General features: G+C 45.0%; 1 protein-coding gene across 1 annotated transcript; it reads right to left on the bottom strand.

Moving 5' to 3' along the window:
* Window positions 1-9,805: 9,805 nt before the first annotated feature.
* On the bottom strand, window positions 9,806-15,475 carry LOC309641327 (keratin, type II cytoskeletal 2 epidermal-like). The gene is given in 4 exon segments (XM_082421173.1): window positions 9,806-12,114; window positions 12,247-12,410; window positions 12,412-12,459; window positions 13,448-15,475. Coding segments are annotated over 4 exon segments (1,065 nt in total). The 5' UTR covers window positions 13,994-15,475; the 3' UTR covers window positions 9,806-11,807.
* Between the last annotated feature and the right edge of the window lie 5,024 nt (window positions 15,476-20,499).

The raw sequence follows: 20,499 nt of genomic DNA, 5'->3' as shown, positions 1-20,499 counted from the left end.
GGCTGGCAGGTCGAGGTCACAGGCTGCTGGGCGGCGCGGGAGACAGGAGACGGCGCAGAGCGGCCGGGCTTTCCTTCCCCGCCCGGCCCCTAAATAGCCGGAGTGCGGGCCTCCGGAGTCCGCTTAACTTGTAGGTGGGAACATCTTTTAGGCCACATGGGGCCTCTTGGTTCTCCATTTAGGAAATTACCATCTCCTCTCTGAGATTTTTGTCTCTTCCTCCCTGAACTCCCCATGAATCCCCTATAAAATGGCCCAGAACCCTGCATTTGCTTTGCTTGCCTCCTGCATTATAGTAATTTGGCTACTTTATCTCCCCTTGCTGCCCTGCAATCACTGGGGCTATCACTGCCAAGATCTCCAGTGGAAGCTTTCAGTAGGTCTGGCCTCTCTGGGTAGGGGAGGGACCGTGGTAACAGGGCAGCAGATGTCCAGGCGGGTTCTGCTTCAGAAGGACATGAACAGGGTCAAGAATATTCCAGAGAATCATCCTTAGCCTGTCCCCTGCTGCTTCCCCAGGCCTCTGGATGAAGCTGGCTCTGGCCTGCTCTGGAAGTTCCAAGGGCAGAAATTTCTGGTCCATTTGCAGAGACTTCTCAGTCTGGGAGACCAGACACAGTAACAGATAAAGCCAGTGAGAGCTCTGGTCACAAGTGCTGGCAGGTGATTTTGGGCCACAGCTAAAAGCTTTCTCAAGAAAAGCATTTCTAGAACAAGAGTTGGGGAGCTACTAGCTAGGATAGTGGGAAGAAGGTGGGCTGGGGAGATGGCACAGGAAAGATTTAGGAAGATGGTCTTTCCTGAGGTTTTTGGGTTGTTTTTGTTGCTGTTGTTTTGTTTTGGGGGGTTTTTGGTTTGTTTGGGTTTTATATTTTGTCCTGTTTTGTTTTTTTAATAGCAGAAGAGGATCATTCGTCCAATCAAGGAACCTGTGGTCAGGACGTTTGCTGCCCTGGAGTCTGATTCTGGATCAAAATGTGACGGACTATCAGCAACAGGTCAAGAAAGGCCAAGGAAGACTCTTCCTTTCTGAAATGAAGAACTCGATTTTAGAACCTGATTCCACATAAGCTCAGGGGCATCTTTCTTCGATCTAACCCAGTTTCCTTTTCTCCAACTTAAGTTGCCTTCAATTCTTCTCTTCCCTTAGAAACAGGCCCTTCCTGCTCCTCTGGCATCCAGATGGGGTTCTATTTCATCACTCTTATATCTCAGCCTGTTTGAGTCCTGGGACTCTGTCCCATTCTTCCATCAGATTGACAGGTCGCTCTGGATTAACCCTTCACTCTCTGCTCCCCCTGGGGCTCAGCCTAGGCCTTGGTACCAGGGACATTCAGGACAAAGGTGAAACAGACTGGAGCTCAAGATGAGGCTCATGCTGTGCCTTCTGTCCTTCCGTGGAGCCTGGACTTCCCTTGGGACCCTAATGGGCTGGCCACATGGTGCCTGGGGGTAAATGACTGACACAGCCTCCACTGAACCAATCACAGAGCATAAGAACAGCCAAGGTGTTTACCCCACAGGGAACAAGGCTGTGGGGACATCTGTGAGTGATGGAGATGGTGCCAGCCACAGATGAATACATAGAGGAGTCTGGGGTGTCCTGGTGGGGGGAAGAGAGTGGGCTCTCTGTGCTGCCTAAGAGGAGACGCTATAGTCCATTCTCTCTGGAGAGGGGAGGGCCAGTGTCAGTGTAGCTGGGTGACCAGCAGGCCCTTTGAGAAACTCAAGATTGTGCTTTACATTATTTCATGAGATTTCTCCCTCTGCCTCACGATTTTAGCCAATTTTTTTTTTCTTCCCCTATAAGCCCAAAAAAGAGTTTATTAGTTCTGGCCACTGAGAATAGAAAAGTTAGAGAAGGATTTAAATTGAAACAGGAGAAACTGACATAGAACTGTCTTTCAAAGGGAAGCTTTTTTTTTTTTTTTTTAAGATTTGGAGTTTTCCATACTCTAGTCCTTTTTTTTTTTTTTTTTTTAATTTATTTTTGGCTGCATTGGGTCTTCGTTGCTGCACGCGGGCTTTCTCTAGTTGTGGTGAGCAGGGGCTACTCTTCGTTGTGGTGCGCGGCCTTCTCATTGCGGTGGCTTCCCTTGTTGAGGAGCACGGGCTCTAGGCTCACGGGCTTCAGTAGTTGTGGCTCGCGGGCTCTAGAGCACAGGCTCAGTAGTTGTGGCGCATGGGCTTAGTTGCTCCGCGGCGTGTGGGATCTTCCCGGACGAGGGATCGAACCCGTGTCCCCTGCCTTGGCAGGTGGATTCTTAACCACTGCGCCACCAGGGAAGCCCTGGGCTCTGCCTTTTAAGGGCACAATCAGGAGCATATGATTTCTGCTCACATTCCATTGTCCAGAGCTGTTTCATGGCCACAGTTATTTTCAAAGGAGGCTTGGAAATGTCGTCTTTAGGTGGGTGGCCATGTGCTCATCCACAATATCTGTTTCTGTAGAAGAAGAGGAGAAAAGATATGGGGGGACAAGCAACAGGCTTGGGCGCACTCTGTCTGCTAGACAAGCACTCTCGTCCCTATAACACTCCACTGCTTAAACTGTGCAATGGAGTCCAAATCTTTTTGGGACTGAGTGGGCTCTCAGGACCTGGAAGTTTCGGCATTAAAACCAGGAATACCCCAGGAAAACAGAACTAGTCAGTCAATCTACCCAGAAAGCCTTTCATCTCAGGATCTGGCCTCACCCACCTCTCCCACCACTTCTCCCTCCAAGTTCCGCCAGACCTCACTTCCTTGAAAAAGCCCAAAAAGCCAAGCTCTTGTCAACCTCCTTTTCATTTATCAGCCTGTATTTATTGACCTCCGACCGCGTGCTTGGCTCCAGTCACAGGGGATACAGCACCTCTCTGTATAACACTCCCCTCCCCCTGGCTAACTCATCTTTAGCTTTCAGCTTCCAGGGCTCGACATCAAAGAGGTCTCCCCATGCTCCTAGTCTGGCGCCTTGTTCCTGACATGCACTTCCCCGAGAGTGCACTTACTTCACTATACTCCGATCACGTGGTCGCTTGCCCGCCTTCCCAGTAAACAGAGGTCTTGGCCACCTTTTTGTACCGATGTCAAGAAGAGTGCCTAGGACTTTCCTGGTGGCACAGTGGTTCAGAATCCACCTGCCAGTGCAAGGGACACGGGTTCGAGCCTTAGTCCAGGAAGATCCCACATGCCTTGGAGCAACTAAGCCCGTGGGCCACAACTACTGAGCCTGTGCTCTAGAGCCCAGGAGCCACAACTACTGAAGCCCGTGCACCTAGAGCCCATGCTCCGCAACAAGAGAAGCCACCGCAATGAGAAGCCCGCGCACGGCAATGAAGACCCAATGCAGTCAAAACAAAAAAGAAAAAATAAAAATGTTAAAAAAAAAAAGAAGAAGGCCTGGAGTAAGATTAGAGATATAGTATGAGCATAGCTGTATGTATATATATATATATATATATATATATATATATATATATTTTAAACTTACTAAAGTTACTTTAGAAAAGTATGTTCCAAATATTATATATATAATGATATTTATGTAATTGCTGATTTTTAAATTTTTCATCTTTCTATTTTTCCACGTTTGAAATAATGAGCAGGTATTACTTTTATAATAGAAGCAACCAAGCCCTGTAAGGCACCAAACTCCTCTGCAGGGAAGTGAAGCAGCCCTTCCTTTAGAAAACACTCAGGCAGATCAAGGACCCTGATCCTTTCTTTCCATCACTCTGTAACTATGAGGGCAGCTGCCTGAGGGCATATTCTGGACTTGGGCTCCTCTCACTACTTTTCACCCAGGCCAGGGCAATGCAGGTTATCACACTGCCTAGTGGTCCCATCTTGAACCCTTACTCCTCCTCCCTCCCCTGAAGCTGCAGGCCTTGCAGGAGTCACTCCACATACCTGCACACACGTGCACTGGCAGGGCTCAGTCACCTCTCTTAGTTGGTCTCCTTCTCTGGACTCAGGCCAAGAAGCCGAGCTATCTCCCCCACCCAATAATCCTGTACCCTCCCTGCTCAGGCAAGCCTCAATTGCAGGCCCCACCCACTATATGAACACCCCTAATCTGATCACTGAGAGTGGAAATGATGTGGGATGCAAGATCAGAGCCTTGATTTTTCATTCCAGGTCCAATACTTCTTAGTTTTATGGCCATGGGTTTTTCAATATCAATTTGGTCACCTGTCAAATGGGGTGATAATGACACCTTCCCTTGCTACTTAACCAAGGAGCCCCCATCTTTTCCTAGTAGCAATCTCATTTAATCCTCACAACAGCACTGTGAGGTAGATATTCTTATTATCTTCATTTTTTAGAAATGGAAACTAAGATGCAAAAAATTAAGTACTTTGCCCAAATGATCCAACTAGTTAAGTAGGATCCAACTAGTTAAGGCAGGATTTGAACCAAGGCTGACTAATTCCAGACTCAGTGCATAAATGTTGAATTGAATCAGATATTGAATCCTTAAATACTGAGGAGACTTGGATTGGAAGCCCTGTTGGGAGGTGGTGAATTTTGAGCAGGCTTTGGAGGAAGAAGGGAGCAGAGACAGAGAGTGGTCTTTACAGAGACACTGGGGGACCTCACTAGACCAGCCTGGCTCCACTAGACATGAGGGTTGGGAAAGAGAGGGTCTGAGGTGGGTCACAGAAAACTGAAAGGGTAAGAGTGAGACAAAGGTAAGAGGCCAGGTCAGGCTGAAGAGATTAACTATGACAAAATGACAAGAAGAGAGACTGTGGGTTCCCAGTAAGAGGCAGAACATGACTGTGCAACCCTCTCTATTTTTTTCTCTTCCTTCTTAGGCTTTCATTCAACAGAAAATATTTGTGACCATTAAGTTAGACAAAGATTTCTTAGGACACCAAAAGCCCAAAATATTTTAAAATACTGATCAATTAGAATTCATCAACATTAAAAACTTTTGCTCTTTGTAAGATGTCATTAAAAAAAATAAAGATAAGCCACACACTGGGAGAAAATATTCACAAGGCATATATTTGACAAAGGACTGTTATCCAAAATACATAAAGAACTCCTGCAACTCAAGAATATGTCAAGTTGCCCAATAAAAATCTGCACAAGATCTGAACAGACCCTTCCCAAAAGATGTACAAATGGCCAATACTCACAAGAAAAGATATTGAACATCACTAACCATCAGAGAAATGTTACTAAAATGACAATGAGATAGCAAAAACAGCCATTAGAATGACAAAGACTGACAATTCCCATTGTTGGAGAGAAGGTGGAGCAACCAAAACTCTCATACATTGTTGGTGGAAATGAAAAGCCATACAGTCACTTTGCCTAGGAGTGGATGTTCTAGGTCCTCTGATAAGTGTATACTGAACTTCATAACAACATGCCAAATTGTTTTCAAAAGTATCTGTACAATATGCATTTCCAACAGCAATGTGTGAGTTCCAGTTGCTCCACATCCTCTCCAGCACTTGATATTGTTTGTTTGCTTGCTTGCTTCTAATAGGTTGAAGTGGTATCTCGCTGCTGTGCCTTCAATTTGCATTTCCCTAACGACTTATGCTGTTGAGCATCTTTTCATGTGCTTATTTACCATCTCTGTCTCTTCTCTGAAGAAGTGTTTTCAAATCTTTTGCCCATTTTCATTAATTTGGGTTTTTTTCTTATTACTGAGTTTTGAGAATTCTTTATATATTCTAGCTACAAGTTGTTTATCAGATATGTGTTTTGCAAATATTTTCTCCCAGACCGTGGCTTCTTTTTTTAAAAATTCTTTTTACAGTGTCTTTCACAGAAAAGTTTTTAATCTTGATGAAGTTTAATTTTTTAAACTTCATTTGCTCTTACAGCTCATGATCTTGGTGTTGTAGCTAAGAAATCTTTGCCTAACCCAAGGTCACAAAGAATTCTTTCATGGTTTGTTTGGTTTTTTTTTAAGAATGTTTATGGTCTATTTCTGACTCTCTACTCTGTGTCATCGATCTACATGTCTATACTTTAGCCACCACCACACTGTATGGGTTACTACAAAAAGTCTTGAAATCAAGTAGTCTGAGTCTTCCCACATTTTTTTTTTCAAAAAAATTTTTTGGTTACTTCATGTACCTTGCATTTCTGTGTACCTTTTGAATAATCTCATCAATTTCTACCAAAAAAAATCTTACTGTGATTTTGATAGGGATTTCATCAAACATATAGTTTAATTTGGGAAGAATTAACATCCTAACAATACAGTCATCCCTCTGTATCCACAGAGGATTGCTTCCAGGTCAGCAGGGGATACCAAAATCTGAGGATGCTCAAGTTCCTTACAGTCAGCCCTCTGTGTCTTCAGGTTCCACATTTGCGGATTCAACAAACCACAAATGTGGAAGCTGAGGCTATGGAGAGTCAATTATACAAGTGTTCCAATCCATGAACATGGTGTATCTCTCCATCTGTTTAGGTCTTCTTTGATTTTTTTCATCACTATTTTTTAGTTTTGAGCATACAAATGATGCATACATTTTTTACCTGTATATCTAAAGTATGTTATGCTTTCTTGGTGCTACTGTAAATGATACAGCCTCATTAATTTCAGTTTCCAATTGTTCATATGTGATGTGTAGACAATCACATCACATATGAATAAAGCCAGTTTTATTTCCTCCTTTCAATCTGTATGTTTTTATTTCTTTTCCTTGCATTATTGCACTGTTTAGGAATTCTAGTATGATGCCAAATAGGAGTAGTAACAACAGATATCCTTGTCTGTTTCCAGTCTTAAGGGAAAAGCATTAAGGTTTTCACTATTAAGTATGTTAGCTGTAGGTTTTTGTAGATGTTCTTAATCAGGCTAGGTAGTTCCCTTTAGCCCTAGTTTGTTGAGAGTTTTTTAATCATGAATGGATGCTGAATTTTGTCCAAAAAATTTTTTTTATCTATTGAGATGACTATATTTTTTTTCATCTGCAATATGCCAATATGATGAATACAATAATTGATTCAGTGAATGTTAAACCAGCCTTTCATTTCTGGATAAATCTCACCTAGTCATGATGTATTATCCTTTTTATAATTTTTGGATTCAGTATGCTTGCATTTTGTTTAGAATTTTTGAATCTATATTCATGAAGGATTTTGTCTTTATTTCTTTTCTCATAATATCTTTGTCTGGTTTTGGTATCAGGGTAATGCTGGCCTCATAAAACAAGATGCAAAATATCCCTTCCTCTCCTATCTTCTGGAAAAGTTTATATAAAATTGCTTTTATTTCTTAATTAATCCCACATATCCTTCAGTGCGGGGATATAAAATCATCTCATCCATGAAGCCTTCCCCAGTCCCACAGTACTGTTTATAACTCTGGTAAATGGTGGTAATAGTAGTAGTAGTAGTAGTAGTAGTAGTAGTAGTAGCAGCAGCAGCAGTAGTAATAAAAATAAGTGGCCAACAGTACTGCATGCTTATGATGGCACGGGTCCTATATAATAAACATTCATCATTTATTATCATATATAACATTTCCAGAAACCCTGTGAAGGAAGTATTATCACTACTTCTTTACAAATGAGTAAATCAAGGCTCAGAATTGCTAAATAACTTGTCCAAGGTCACGCATTCTTCCATCTGATCATCAGTTTTTTTATTGTGTGCCCACCAAATTTTAAGGTGCCAAAAACTGAACCCACAGCAGAGTCTGCTCCCTTTGCCTCCCTGGGTGATTTTTAAAGCAGAGTCCCTGCATCACCAACACCAGAATCACCTAGAAGCTTGTGCATTTTTCCAGGCTCCACTCCAATCTTCTTTAGTGAAAACTCGGGGCAGAGGGGGATATTGGAACCAGGAATGTGCATTTTGAATGAGCTTCCCAGGTGATTTTAATACATCACCTCTACTCCCAGAGTAGCTCTTAATTACATGTTGCCTTGTCTTAGTAGCTATTTGTAAATTTCTCATCCACTCCCTAATTGGACTGTAAGCTCCCTGCAAGATGCAGTCTTTTGTAAGTGTCGGCACCCCAAAATAGCCAAGTGCAGTACCTAACCCACAGTCACTGTGCAACAGACAATCACTGAACTAAAATGAAATAAGATGAAAGCAACACAGAGCTTCAGGTGCTCACACCATCCACACACGGTGCCTCTAATCCTCTTTCCTGACTGTATCCCAAATCCCGCATTAGGTCGGGAGGCTTCACAAACGAGCCTAGCCAACCTAGCAGCACAGACAGGGCTCTTTTTATCAGAGCTGGAGGGATATGTAGAGATGATCTCATTCCATCTCCTTACTGGGTGCAGAAATCGAGCCTTGAGAGGAGAAATGACTAGTCCAGTGTCCAACAATTACCCCCAAGATGAGATCAGCACTGAAATTTCCCATCTCCTGTGCAAAGCCTTCCCCACATCACAGCAAGTAGAAGAAGCACGAGTGTTCCATTCAAGAGGGACTCCTGGAGGAGGCAAGCTGTCTAATGACCCTCCTTTGAGTGGACAGGGAAGAAAGAGTGTGGTAAAGGGGAGGAAAGAGGATTGTAAGACCGCTCAGAGCTGCAGACAGCCTGGTCTGGGAGCTCAGGGGCCTCGGCTGGTTCACCTGGTGGAGAAGGAGCCTCAAATCAGAGCTCCTGTCAGAAAGGGAGGGGAGTCTGTGGGAAAATGCCTAAGAAAAGGGGCTTTTCTGGGAAACAGAATTTTCCACATATCCCCCTATTGATCTCTTGGCAATAGCACAGTCCCCAGGTCTGGCAAATACTTTCTGAGAACACCGCATGCATCCCTTGACTCCAGAGCTAGCACCTCCTGGTCTCTGCTCTTAAAGACTTCCAGAAGAAAACACCTTTGGCTACTCCAGGCCACACTGCCTCAGGGTGGCCTGTTCCTCCTCCAGGAAGCCCCCCTTTTATCATTTCCAAAGCTCTCCATTCTCTGGTGTCTTAAGTCAGATAGCAATGAGTAATAGCTACTGGCTACTCACTTCTGCCAAGGCTTGACATTAAACACACATCACATGCTATGAATTGCAAATGAGGTTTATTGTGCAGACACCAAGTCCGCAGCACTTCAGATGCAGAGCCAGCAAGAGGGTTATATACACAGAAACATGTTTCCCTGGGGGTACTGCCAGGGGAAAGGCACAGGCTTAGAAATGGGGTCCTTAACAGAATACCCTTTGGGAAAAGGACCACCAAAAGGGTAATGCAAGAAGGGGCAGGGAATGGGGACGTGGCTGGAAGCACAAACCTAGACAATGCACACTCTTCCCCAGGGGACAGAGGGTGTCACTGGCTCCAGCTAATTGGTTTGGAGAGAAAATATTTCAAAAACTGTATGTGGTCATCGGCTGAATGGATAAAGAAGATGTGGCACATATATACAATGGAATATTACTCAGCCATAAAAAGAAACAAAATTGAGTTATTTGGATGGACCTAGAGTCTGTCATACAGAGTGAAGTAAGTCAGAAAGAGAAAAGCAAATACCATATGCTAACACATATATATGGAATCTAAAAAAAAAAAATGGTTCTGAAGAACCTAGGGGCAGGACAGGAATAAAGACGCAGACATAGAGAATGAACTTGAGGACATTGGGAGGGGGAAAGGTAAGCTGGGACGAAGTGAGAGAGTGGCATTGACATATATACACTACCAAATGTAAAATAGATAGTGGGAAGCAGCTGCATAACACAGGGAGATCAGCTCGGGGCTTTGCGACCACCTAGAGGAGTGGGATAGGGAGGGTGGGAGGGAGACGCAAGAGGGAGGAGATATGGGGATATATGTATTTGTATAGCTGATTCACTTTGTTATGCAGCAGAAACTAACACACCATTGTAAAGCAATTATACTCCAATAATGATGTTTAAAAAAAAAAAAAGAGGTTGGTAGGAGAACTTTGTCTCTAGAAATTGTGTACAAAGAGTGGTCCTCCTTAGAGAAAGCCCCTCCAGCAATACTGGGAATCACATCCATGGGTGGGGTGGGAGGGGGGGCTCAAGATGTTGGGGTCATTAAGAGCCTCTAAAGCCAGGTGAAGCTTTTCCTCTCCTCTCCTGAGTAATGAGCCCCCCTTATCTCTGGACAGTTCCCAGACTGCCCGGACAGGACTCTCCACCCCTGGGTATGGGGCTTTACCCCATCACCTCATGCCTGCCCAGTTCAGCAAAGCCCCAGCCCCACCCAGACAATCAAATGAAGGGATTCTTCATCCTAGGGCTCTTGCCAAGGATTTAGAATTAGGATTAGGATTAGAATTAGGATTTTGCAGCTGTTGTCCATGGACAGGATAACATTGGTGTTAGTGACATTCTGTTGCAGCTGGGACAGATCCTGCAACACAGGGCAGGTCTGGCCACAGCGTCCCTGCCCACAGCCAAAGGCAGTGAGGAGGGATTCCCCTCCCCGGTGTCAGGGAAATACAGACTCTCAGACTAAGCATGGCCTGGGTGGGATTTAAAGCGATATCACCACTATTCCTAGGCTTCTGCCAGGTTGTGCTGAGAATTATGGGAAGGAGTCTGCATTTCTGAGCCTCCTAATTAATAGCCTTCACCATATATGCAGTTTTGATAAGTGCCCCCAGAAAGAAGCCAGTCGACGGCAAATGCCTTAAATTGTACTTCCTTTTGCAGGAGTCATGTGTGTGCACTTGGGCAGGGAAGGGGGAAGTATATTATATTTTGAAGTATATTGGACATGTAGGGATGGAAACAGGGTGGGTCTCTTCCTAAAGGGAGCTGGAGTGCAGAGAAGTTGTCCTGGTGGAGCTTTACTTCCTATGACATCAGAGGAGAAAGTTCCTCTCCTCCAAGACCTACACCATAGAAGCTCCCAGTGGCCTGGATAACAGCAAGTTGAAGTCAGCCATCCATAAACCCCACCCACAACATCTTTTCCCCAATGAGGAAGGACTTCCTTTGAGGGGAAGGGTAGGAAGCAAGGGTCCATCCAGGAGCAGTCTCCTTACTGCGTCAAAGAGGATTTTCGTGAACCCCAGGTCCTGTCTCAGCTTGGCCTGCAGCTCCAGCTTGTTCATGTAGGCACGGTCCACATCCTGCAGGGAAGATCAGGGCCTCTGGTGAAGCTCACTCCACCGTGCCCGCACCTTGCAGCGCTCTGTGTATGGGCCCTGCCCTGCCCTCTCTCTGCCGCTCCTCCACCCAGACCCTGTTAGCTGCTCTCCAAAATCCCAGGCACCTCAGATGATCCACGCCACCACAGGACCTCATTCGGCGTGGAGTCCACAGTGCACCTCTGCTGGGGGCCCCATGCCCACGTCACTGCTCACACTCGCCCAAGACCATCAGAGCTCTGATGGGACCAAGCTTTGTCCACCATTCTCCCCTTCCTGCTTGAGACATTGTGTGTTTCCACCAAAGAGCATAATGGCCTCTGTGGCTTTTAGCAATCGTCAACTCTCGCATCCTATCTATCCATCCCACCTCTCCTGGATTTTACACCAAAGCCTCTACAGGAACCAGGCTGAGAACCCACACTTTTGCCTTCAGGCTCAAACCTTTGTCAGCCCTACCGACAGCATCTTTAAGCAGGCAGTCTAAGGAAGTCCCATGCCTTCCTCAGCCCTTTAGAAGAAGAATCAAATGCTTTCTATATTTGCATCTTTCATGATCCAATAGAGGCTTTGAGTAGGTTATTGATGGGAAATGCTCTAGCAAATTTGCAGAACATCTCCAGAAGCTTGACCTAAAGACACCTTTATTTCCAAGAGAACCAGCCACGGACACCCCTCACCCCTTTCCCTGGCTACTTCTATTTTCACTCAGAGGTATGCTCCAGCCTGTCTGTTTGGGCGCAATGGGCTTCTGATGCACCCTCACTCCCACCCCGGTCATGACACCCTCCTACTCACCTTTTTAAGTGTCACAAAATCATTCTCAGCAGCTGTGCACTTGTCGACTTCATCCTCATAGCTGTTGGTACCCAGGGACACAGCTGTTAGAATAGTACTAGTGTGTTTCCTTTTTTCTTTTCCTTTTCCTACTGGATTCACCCAAAATACTCCATTCTCTGGGAATATTAAACACTTTTGTCTAATTTGAAATGATGATATCCCAATGAGGATGCTTTTCCATAAATTCACCCTCAAACATGTCAAAAACATGATCTCTAAAGCCCTAAATGTCTTCCTCACAAATAATCAGCAAAGATACAGATGTCTCTCCCCTTTATCACCACAAATGCATTTGGGAGATTTGTGTTTTCTGGGGCAATGAATGGACGGCTCAAATTAATGTTTATCTCCACTTAGTGTTTACTCTGACACCTACTTCTTAAAATCCTCAACAAGATTCTGCACGTTGTTCAGCTCTGAATCTTGTGATGTTCTTTCTGCAGAAAATGTGTCCAAATAATTCTGCAGTTTGCCAATGTACTCCTGGAAGAGGGGGTCCAGGTTGGTGGTACGGGTGCCGACATCGATTTGTTGCAGCAGGCTTCCATTCGGTCTGCAGCACCCGGTTCTGCTGCTGCAGGAACCGCACCTGCGGTGACCAGAAGGAAAGCACGTGAGCTCTGGGTTGCCCTTCCCACCAGCAGACCGGAATCAGCTCTGGATCTGCTTCGGAAGACAGAAAACTACGTGGCTTCATCCTCACCAGCTGGATGCCAGATCATGCTGGCCAGAGCTTCTGAGCTCTCTGCCTCCACACCTGGAAAGTTTTGTAGGCTCCTAATGCTATATCTGGCACTCTCTACGCAGAGAACTCTTTCCCCTACTTCACCGCCCACTATTTTGTTTGCAGCTGCTCCCAAGACTCCAGGCCATCTCCCTCCCTGATCCTAGTTGAATTCCCAGCAAAGGTCCCATAAATTCTGGGGAAAACCAAAAGCAGGCATTCACTGGCACTGCTCCTAAGGGTGATGCGTATGAGAGCACTGGAGGGCAGGGCTCCTCAGTCTGGTTTTTAAGAGCCTTGTAAATTTCTTAGACAGGTTCCTCTGCCTTGAAATGGGAGAAAACCCTATCATACTCCAAAGTGACACCAATTAAAAACTTTATGGGTTACAAAGCTAAGAATGCTTCTCTTGAAGGCAGGAATTTCATTCGTCCCCAAATAGATATTTCAGGCTCAGCTTCCAAGAATTTAGTAAAGCAATAACTTCTAGGGAAGGAAGTATGATCTCAGAAGACATTTTACCAATCCCTTCCAAAACCTACTGTCACACGGCCTGAACTAGTTAGTCCGTTACTTGTCTATATCAGTTTTTCTATGATTTTCAGAATTTTCCATTAGTATTATTTGTTTAGGACAATAAAGCCAAAGGCACAAATAAATCCTAACTGCAGACTGTTACGGAAGATGTAGCCACCAAGCCTGCATCTTTCCCACGTGGATACTACCAATTACCCAGGCCAGTATGACCGCACCTATGGCTCCTAAAAAATAATGTATCTGTCATTTGCTTTTCAGTTAACACAGGAAGTAGAGCATCCTGAGCCTCAGACGAAGCCAGCTTCTCATGACTCACCTTGTCAATGAAGGAGGCAAATTTGTTGTTGAGAGTTTTGATCTGCTCCCTCTCCTGAGACTTCACGATCTGTGTCTCCGGGTCAGCTTTCACACTGAGAGGCTGCAGGAGGCTCTGGTTGATAGAGACTTTGTGGATGCCTCCACCAGGGTCTCCTCCAGGCCCAAAGCCACCAGGACCCCCAAAACCTCCAAAGCCACCACTACCTCCAAAGCAGCCTCCACCAAAGCTGCCGCCACCGAAACTGCCACTTCCAAAGCCACCTCCTCTGCCACCAAATTCTCCACAAGGGCCAAAGCTTCCACCTCCTCCAGCCACACTAATGGAGATGCTCCTGGTCCCTGAAAGACCAACAAGACTCCGACTGCCAAAGCCACCTCCACCAAAGCCCCCTCCACCACCGCCATGGCGGCTCAAGCAGGAGAAGCTGGTGGCTGATCGCCCGCTCCCACCGGAGACCACGGCCGAGCCACTGCTGAAACCCCGGAAGCCTCCTCCACCTCCTCCTCCTCTTCCTCGAGATTTGCTCGAGATCTGACAACTCATGATGCCTTTGCCCAGAGAGGAAAGGCGAAGGTTCCTGAGAAGAGTTCAGGTGGGAGACTCGATTCTGCTGTTGGGATACGGTCGGGGTCCCCTTTTATACCCGCCAACTAGGTGTTGGTGTGCATGGGTTTGGTCTGCTTGGAAGCTACTCCTGGTGAGAGATTATCAAGCTAATAGTCATTAAAAATCTACTAGTCAGCTCCATCCCAGAACTTGCTTTGATTGCGAACTTCTCCTGTTTATCTGGGCATCTGTCATGCAATTCGATTTTTGTAAAATCATCAAAAGAGGAGATCAGGATGTGGGTTTCTTAATCTGAAAAAAGGACCTTCTACAGAATGCTGCTCCCTGCTGTGGATCAACCCAAGGGAGGCCAGCTGCCACTCGGGCTTGTGGAGGGCTTGCCACCCAGTTCAGCTGATGAAAGAGATGACAGGTTTAGAGGCCCCGGAGTGCCCTCAATACCAGCCTTGGAGTTCCCCTTGCTTTTCCTTCTGTGCCAGGAAGAGTTTCAAGAAGTGATTTTGCAGAGCACAGCGTGATGTGGGGAGACACACATCCTCTCAAGCAAAGAAGTTGACCTAGGATGCTTCAAAAGTGTTGTCAGTTTGGGAAATACCTTAACTGTTTCCTTCCCATGCCACACCAGGACTCCACAATAGCCAGTCACTGAGGAGAGGAGAATTTTCTTCCCTGTAACCAGAAGTCTTTATAACCATCAACTCTGTGACTTTTCTACATGAAAACCCAGAGGATGTGGGGCTTAAGGAAAGTTCCTCTGGCCCTGTGTCTGTCTGACTCTGGGTACCCAACAGAAGGTTGCAATCAAAGGCTTTACACAACTCCAAGATCCACTGGCATTGACTCGGCCAGTCAGTAATCATGTATCGCCCAGGGATCATGATAAGCAACTGGGAAGCAGGGCTCCTCAGTGATACCCGGAGGTGGATGAACATCAGGAGACTCATCAAGTCACCAAGTACACAGAGCATCCAGACCCAAACTCAGCCAAGGTCCTTCCTTGGTCCATGTGGCCAAATACGTGGGAGCCGCAGTATGCAGTACTAGAACTGAACTTAACGTCAAATGTTCTGGGTTTGAGTCCCAGTGTTGCCATTTACTGGCTCTGTGACTTTGAATTAAACACTGAGGCTCCGTATTCATACAAAGTGTTTTGAAAACCATGACACAATACAAATGTTAGATCTCATTATTGTTTTGGGTGAAGCAAAGATATTTTCTTTTCCTTTCACCCGTGGCATCTTTTTTTTTTTTTTTTTGCCAGCTCCTATTCTGCCCCAGGAATCATTTCAATTCTCTCCATTCCAGCTTGTACCCTCTGGGTGTGATAAGAGCCTCTTGCCTCGAATTTTTTTTTTAAATACATCTTTATTAGAGTATAATTGCTTTACAATGGTGTGTCAGTTTCTGCTTTATAACAAAGTGAATCAGTTATACATATACCTATGTCCCCATATCTCTTCCCTCTTGCATCTCCCTCCCTCCCACCATCCCTATCCCACCCCTCTAGGTGGTCACAAAGCCCTGAGCTGATCTCCCTGTGCTACGCGGCTGCTTCCCACTAGCTATCTGTTTTACATTTGGTAGTGTATATATGTCCATGCCACTCTCTCACTTTGTCCCAGCTTACCCTTCCCCCTCCCCGTGTCCTCAAGTCCATTCTCTAGTAGGTCTGCATCTTTATTCCCTTCCACCCTTGGCATCTTATTCTCCCTTCTGATGGCTATGACCACGCACTCCACAGGCATGCCACAAGTTACAGAACCAGGATTTCTCAGATCCTAGGACAGAGAGTTATCATAAAAGAACGTAAAAAACAAAAAAGCTTTGAGATTAAGTCCCAGTTTTATTGTAGTTTAGTTAAATGACCTTGGATAATTCATAATCCTCTTTGAGCTTTGGCGTCCTCATCTATACAAGTGAGTGAGAAGAAGAATATGGCTGTCTTCAAAACAGAACAAGATAAACACATGCTAAGCACAGTTCCTAGTTAATAGCAGAAACTCAATACATGTTATTTACCTTCTCACACCCCCTCTCCCAAGTCTCCAATCCTGGGTCTCAACTAAGTGGCTGAGGTGGGGAAGAGGGTGAAAAACAAGGAGTTATTCAGGATATTTGATTTGCAATAAGAGAACACTGAAGGAAGCAAATGCATGTGTCTCCTTGATTTTTTTCCAATATGGATTATATAATCATAATCATTCAGTTAAATCATAAGCTAAAAGCTTCAGAGTGAGCCTCAGTCCAGGGTCAAATGTTATCTGCGAGTAACTGAACAACTCCCTAATTGACCATTACTCCACTGTGACTGTGCCGAGGCCATGCCAGCTTCAGTGGGGGGTTCGTAATCCCTCTGTGGAGGAAAGGAACAAACATTTGTTGAGCCTCTACTGTGCCCCAGGCTTGTGCCGGGCACAAAACCTGCATGCTTTACTGCTCTGTAAATCTGCTTTCACACTGAGTCTCCCTCCCACCCTCACCGCTGGGTACCTTCCCTTTCTAGACCCATTTGCCAGGTTTTGAAAGTCAAGTCTGAAGAGGAAGCATCCTCCTCTTCTCTTGAAATGTGGAGGGTAGAATTAATGCAAATTGGATATTATATAGCATATTTTATTTCCATTTTTTAAATTTTACCTTTTACATAATCTGAATGTGCTTTTCTAGATAACATGTTTTGCATTAAGGGGGTGAAATCCAAGTTAAGACTCTCAGTTCTGGCTATGATTTTGTGGCTGACTTCCTTACAGCCCTCACCTTCTTCATCTATAAAATGGGAACATTTATCCTAAATGCCTAATGTGCCACAAGGATACTGACCTGTTGGTATAAAGGGGTTTGTTTTGTTTTGTTTTTTATTTATTTATTTATGGCTGTGTTGGGTCTTCGTTTCTGTGTGAGGGCTTTCTCTAGTTGCGGCAAGCGGGGGCTACTCTTCATCGCGGTGCGCGGGCCTCTCACTATCGCGGCCTCTCTTGTTGCGGAGCACAGGCTCCAGACGCGCAGGCTCAGTAATTGTGGCTCACGGGCCCAGTTGCTCCGCGGCATGTGGGATCTTCCCAGACCAGGGCTCGAACCCGTGTCCCCTGCATTGGCAGGCAGACTCTCAACCACTGCGCCACCAGGGAAGCCCGCTATAAAGGGTTTTAAGCTTTGCTGTCTCTGAGAACAGAACGGGGATCCTGTAGGATAAAATCCTTCCTCCTGCCCCTCAATTCTCCTTTCAACAAGCTGCCGGCAAGCCCAAGCCCCTAAATGCCTTCTCGCCTTAGGTTTTCAAAAGCACATCCCTTGGCCAGTGGAGCAGGAAAGCAAACCTCAGTGTTAAGCAAAGAGGGGGTGAACTGTTTAGCCAATGGGAAATTGATGTGGAACCTAAGCCCAGATTCTTCCAGTGGGAATTAATTTCCCCCTCCCCACACTCCCTTACCTACCTGTGTACCTCCTTGTGTTGCAGTGGGCTGCATCCCTGGGCTTCTGCAGGAAAGAATGTCACTTCCTTTCCCACTGCTGTGGTCTCAGATGTCCCACACAGTTCTAATTTTCTAACTGGGAATTTTCTAGTTCCCAGCAGATCTGACCAAACAATGGGAAGTTATACATCCCAGCTTTGTTTTCCATGGGATCAAGCCACAGTTAACTGAACTCAGCTCTTGTCATGCTACCTACAACTCACTGGACGTGTGCCTTGTGGGCTAAAACGCCGTCTAGTTAATAATATCACTCTGACATGTGTGCCTGTGTGTTCTCACCTGTAACATGCCTTCATTCACACAAAAAGAGCCAAGAAAGAGTCTTCATGAAAAATTCATGTTGTTCCCAGCCCTTGCTCCAGCCAAGCTATTTTCCAGACTAAGTCCTCCCCCTACTCTGGCACCAATATTCCTACTCTTGCCTGTTACCCATATAGCCACCCTGACATGTAAGGACAAGACAACCATCAAATAATCCATCCTATCCTGGTTGAGATTTCAGAAAAATGGAGTCACCATCATTATACCACTCATTGTTTCCATGCAGTTCAGAGATTTCCCCAGGTTTCCCCAGATTAAATCTATCCCCTTCTTACCCGATCCCTTACTCTTGGGGAGCCTTTCTACTAATCCTAGATGGCACCGCTGCCATTCACAGCTGCAGTTCACCTGCAGCGCCTCTCCCTGGGCACCTGCCACTTCTTCAGCAGCACCCTCTACCAAGCGTCCACTGGGAGTTCCATCAGATGCTTTCAGCCCACACATTTCCTCCCCCCCTCAGCCCCCATCTCATCCTTCCCCATCACTTAAAGCTGCCCCCCTCCCCGCTTTTATCTCTTTCAAGGCTTCCTGTATTGGGTTGGCTCCGAATAATACTGGGAGGAAGCAGGTGGGGAAACACTCTCCCCCTGAAAAACAAGTGAGAGAGAGAAAGAGAAAAGCATGGGGGGGGAAATGGAAATGTAAAAGACCAAATTCAGGAGATTTCTGTTCTTCAGTCTAGCAACAAAGTTCTTCAAGATGCCTTCAGAACTGTAGGCCCTGGGATGCCTCGTTTTGGAAGGAACGGCCAAAGGACTTGATTCTATGTTTCTAGGCCATCTTTCTTTCTTTCTTTCTTTCTTTTTTAGCCCCGAAGCATGTGGGATCTTAATTCCCCGATCAGGGATCGAACCCGCCCCCCCTGCATTTGAAGGGCAGAGTCTTAACCACTGGACCGCCAGGGAAGTCCAGGGCTTAATTCTAGATGGTATCCTTGCTACAGAAATTTTTATCAAGGAAAAAAAAAGAGGATAATTGTTCAAAATTCTCTGGACTTTTTTTTTTTTTCACATCAAAAACCATTGGTCTTCCAAACTCTTTTTTCTTTTTCCAACACTTTATTTGGAAAAATTGTCAAGGCTACATAGTAGCCACTAGAATAGTAAATTAACATCCATGTTCCCTTGCAACATGTGCTTTAGCTCTCTATTTATATAACAATTAATATTTTTTTACTCTTGAAACATTTGAGAGTTTCAACTTACTCTCAAACTATGAAATTTTACCTCCAAATATTTCCTCATGTAACTCGAAGAATAGGACATTTTTCTATATAAGCATGACACAATGATCACATTCAGAAAATTTAACAATGATGCCTTATTTTCTGATGTATGGTCCATAATCAAAATTCTCCACTTATCCCAATTTAGTCCTTTATAGCTTTTTTTTCTTTTTAAATCAGGATCCAGTCAAAGATCTCACATTTTATTAATTTGCCTAGAGACAAACTCTTCTTTAAAAGCATTTTAAATTCTAAAACTACAAGTGAAGTCATTGCTAATGAAGCAGCGAATGTTTACTAGAGCCAGTACAGTCACTCACGTGAGAGGTATTAAATTCATGACACGAATTATATTTTTATGAGCCATAGGCACACTTTATAGCCCGTCAGGCATTCAAAGCAGTATATTTGTCTCTATTCAGCACTACTTCTATACGGGAAGCTGTGTGATTAACAGGGAAGAGTGCGTTTAGTTGTAAAGGTCGAGTCCCTCTGTCAGAAACTAACTGTGTGACTTTAGTGTGTCACCTCTCTTGCCAGACTCCCCTCTCCTCACCCGTGGATTGAGGGGTCTGGAAACCAACACGAATGGGAAGAACATCAGATGAGGGGTCAGAGAAGCTGCAACCAACTGACTCCAGAACATAGGGGCAGCCCTCAGCCTTTCCGAGCCTTGGTTTTCTCATCTGTAAAATGGAGGCGCTGGACTACAGAACCACAAGGCTCCCTCCCATTCAGAAGTCGGTTTGTGCTTCAAACTGACATTAACTCGTAAATCCCTGACTGCTGAAGCCAACTCTGGGGGAACTTGGAAAACAAAACCCACACCCTGCTTTAATTTATTTTCTCACTGAGGGACAGGGAGGAAATGGCAGCAGCAAAGCAGACAAAGGTCAGCCAGAGAGGAGGGAGAGGGGCAAACAGGTATGGCTTCAGCTAACAAAGGAGAGTTTTGGCATCAGGCAGGAGCAGAGAAACCCCTGCCGGATTGGGCAACTAGAATCTGAAAGGCACAATTTCGTTATGTCTTGACTCCCCAACTGTGAGTTCCTCCAGTGTTTATATGTCTGTTTTTCAAAGATGCCTAGAAACAAAGTTGATTGATAAATAGTTATCTTTCTGAAATAGTATTTCACCAAGGTACAAACATTAGGTATAAAATAAGCTACAGGGACATATTGTACAATGTGGAGAATACAGCCAATATTTTATCATAACTATAAATGGAGTATAACCTTTAAAAATTGTGAATCACTGTATTGTACACCTGTAACTTATATGATATTTCACAGCAACTATACTTCAATTGAAAAAAACTATTAATAGGTTTTAAAAAAAGGAAAAAATAGCATTTCATCACCTCCAAACACTGACTCTAGCAGCTAAAATTCAAGTCCGTTGCTTCCTCTTTTATTCTTTCTCTCTCTTTCGTGTCAGAGCTCACCAGCGTGCCTGGAAGCAGGCAG

The sequence above is a fragment of the Balaenoptera physalus genome, assembly GCF_965194825.1.
Source record: "Balaenoptera physalus genome assembly, chromosome: 13".
NCBI lineage: Eukaryota > Metazoa > Chordata > Mammalia > Artiodactyla > Balaenopteridae > Balaenoptera > Balaenoptera physalus.
Note: the sequence above shows the minus strand (reverse complement) of the source record. Positions and strands in the feature narration are given on the sequence as shown.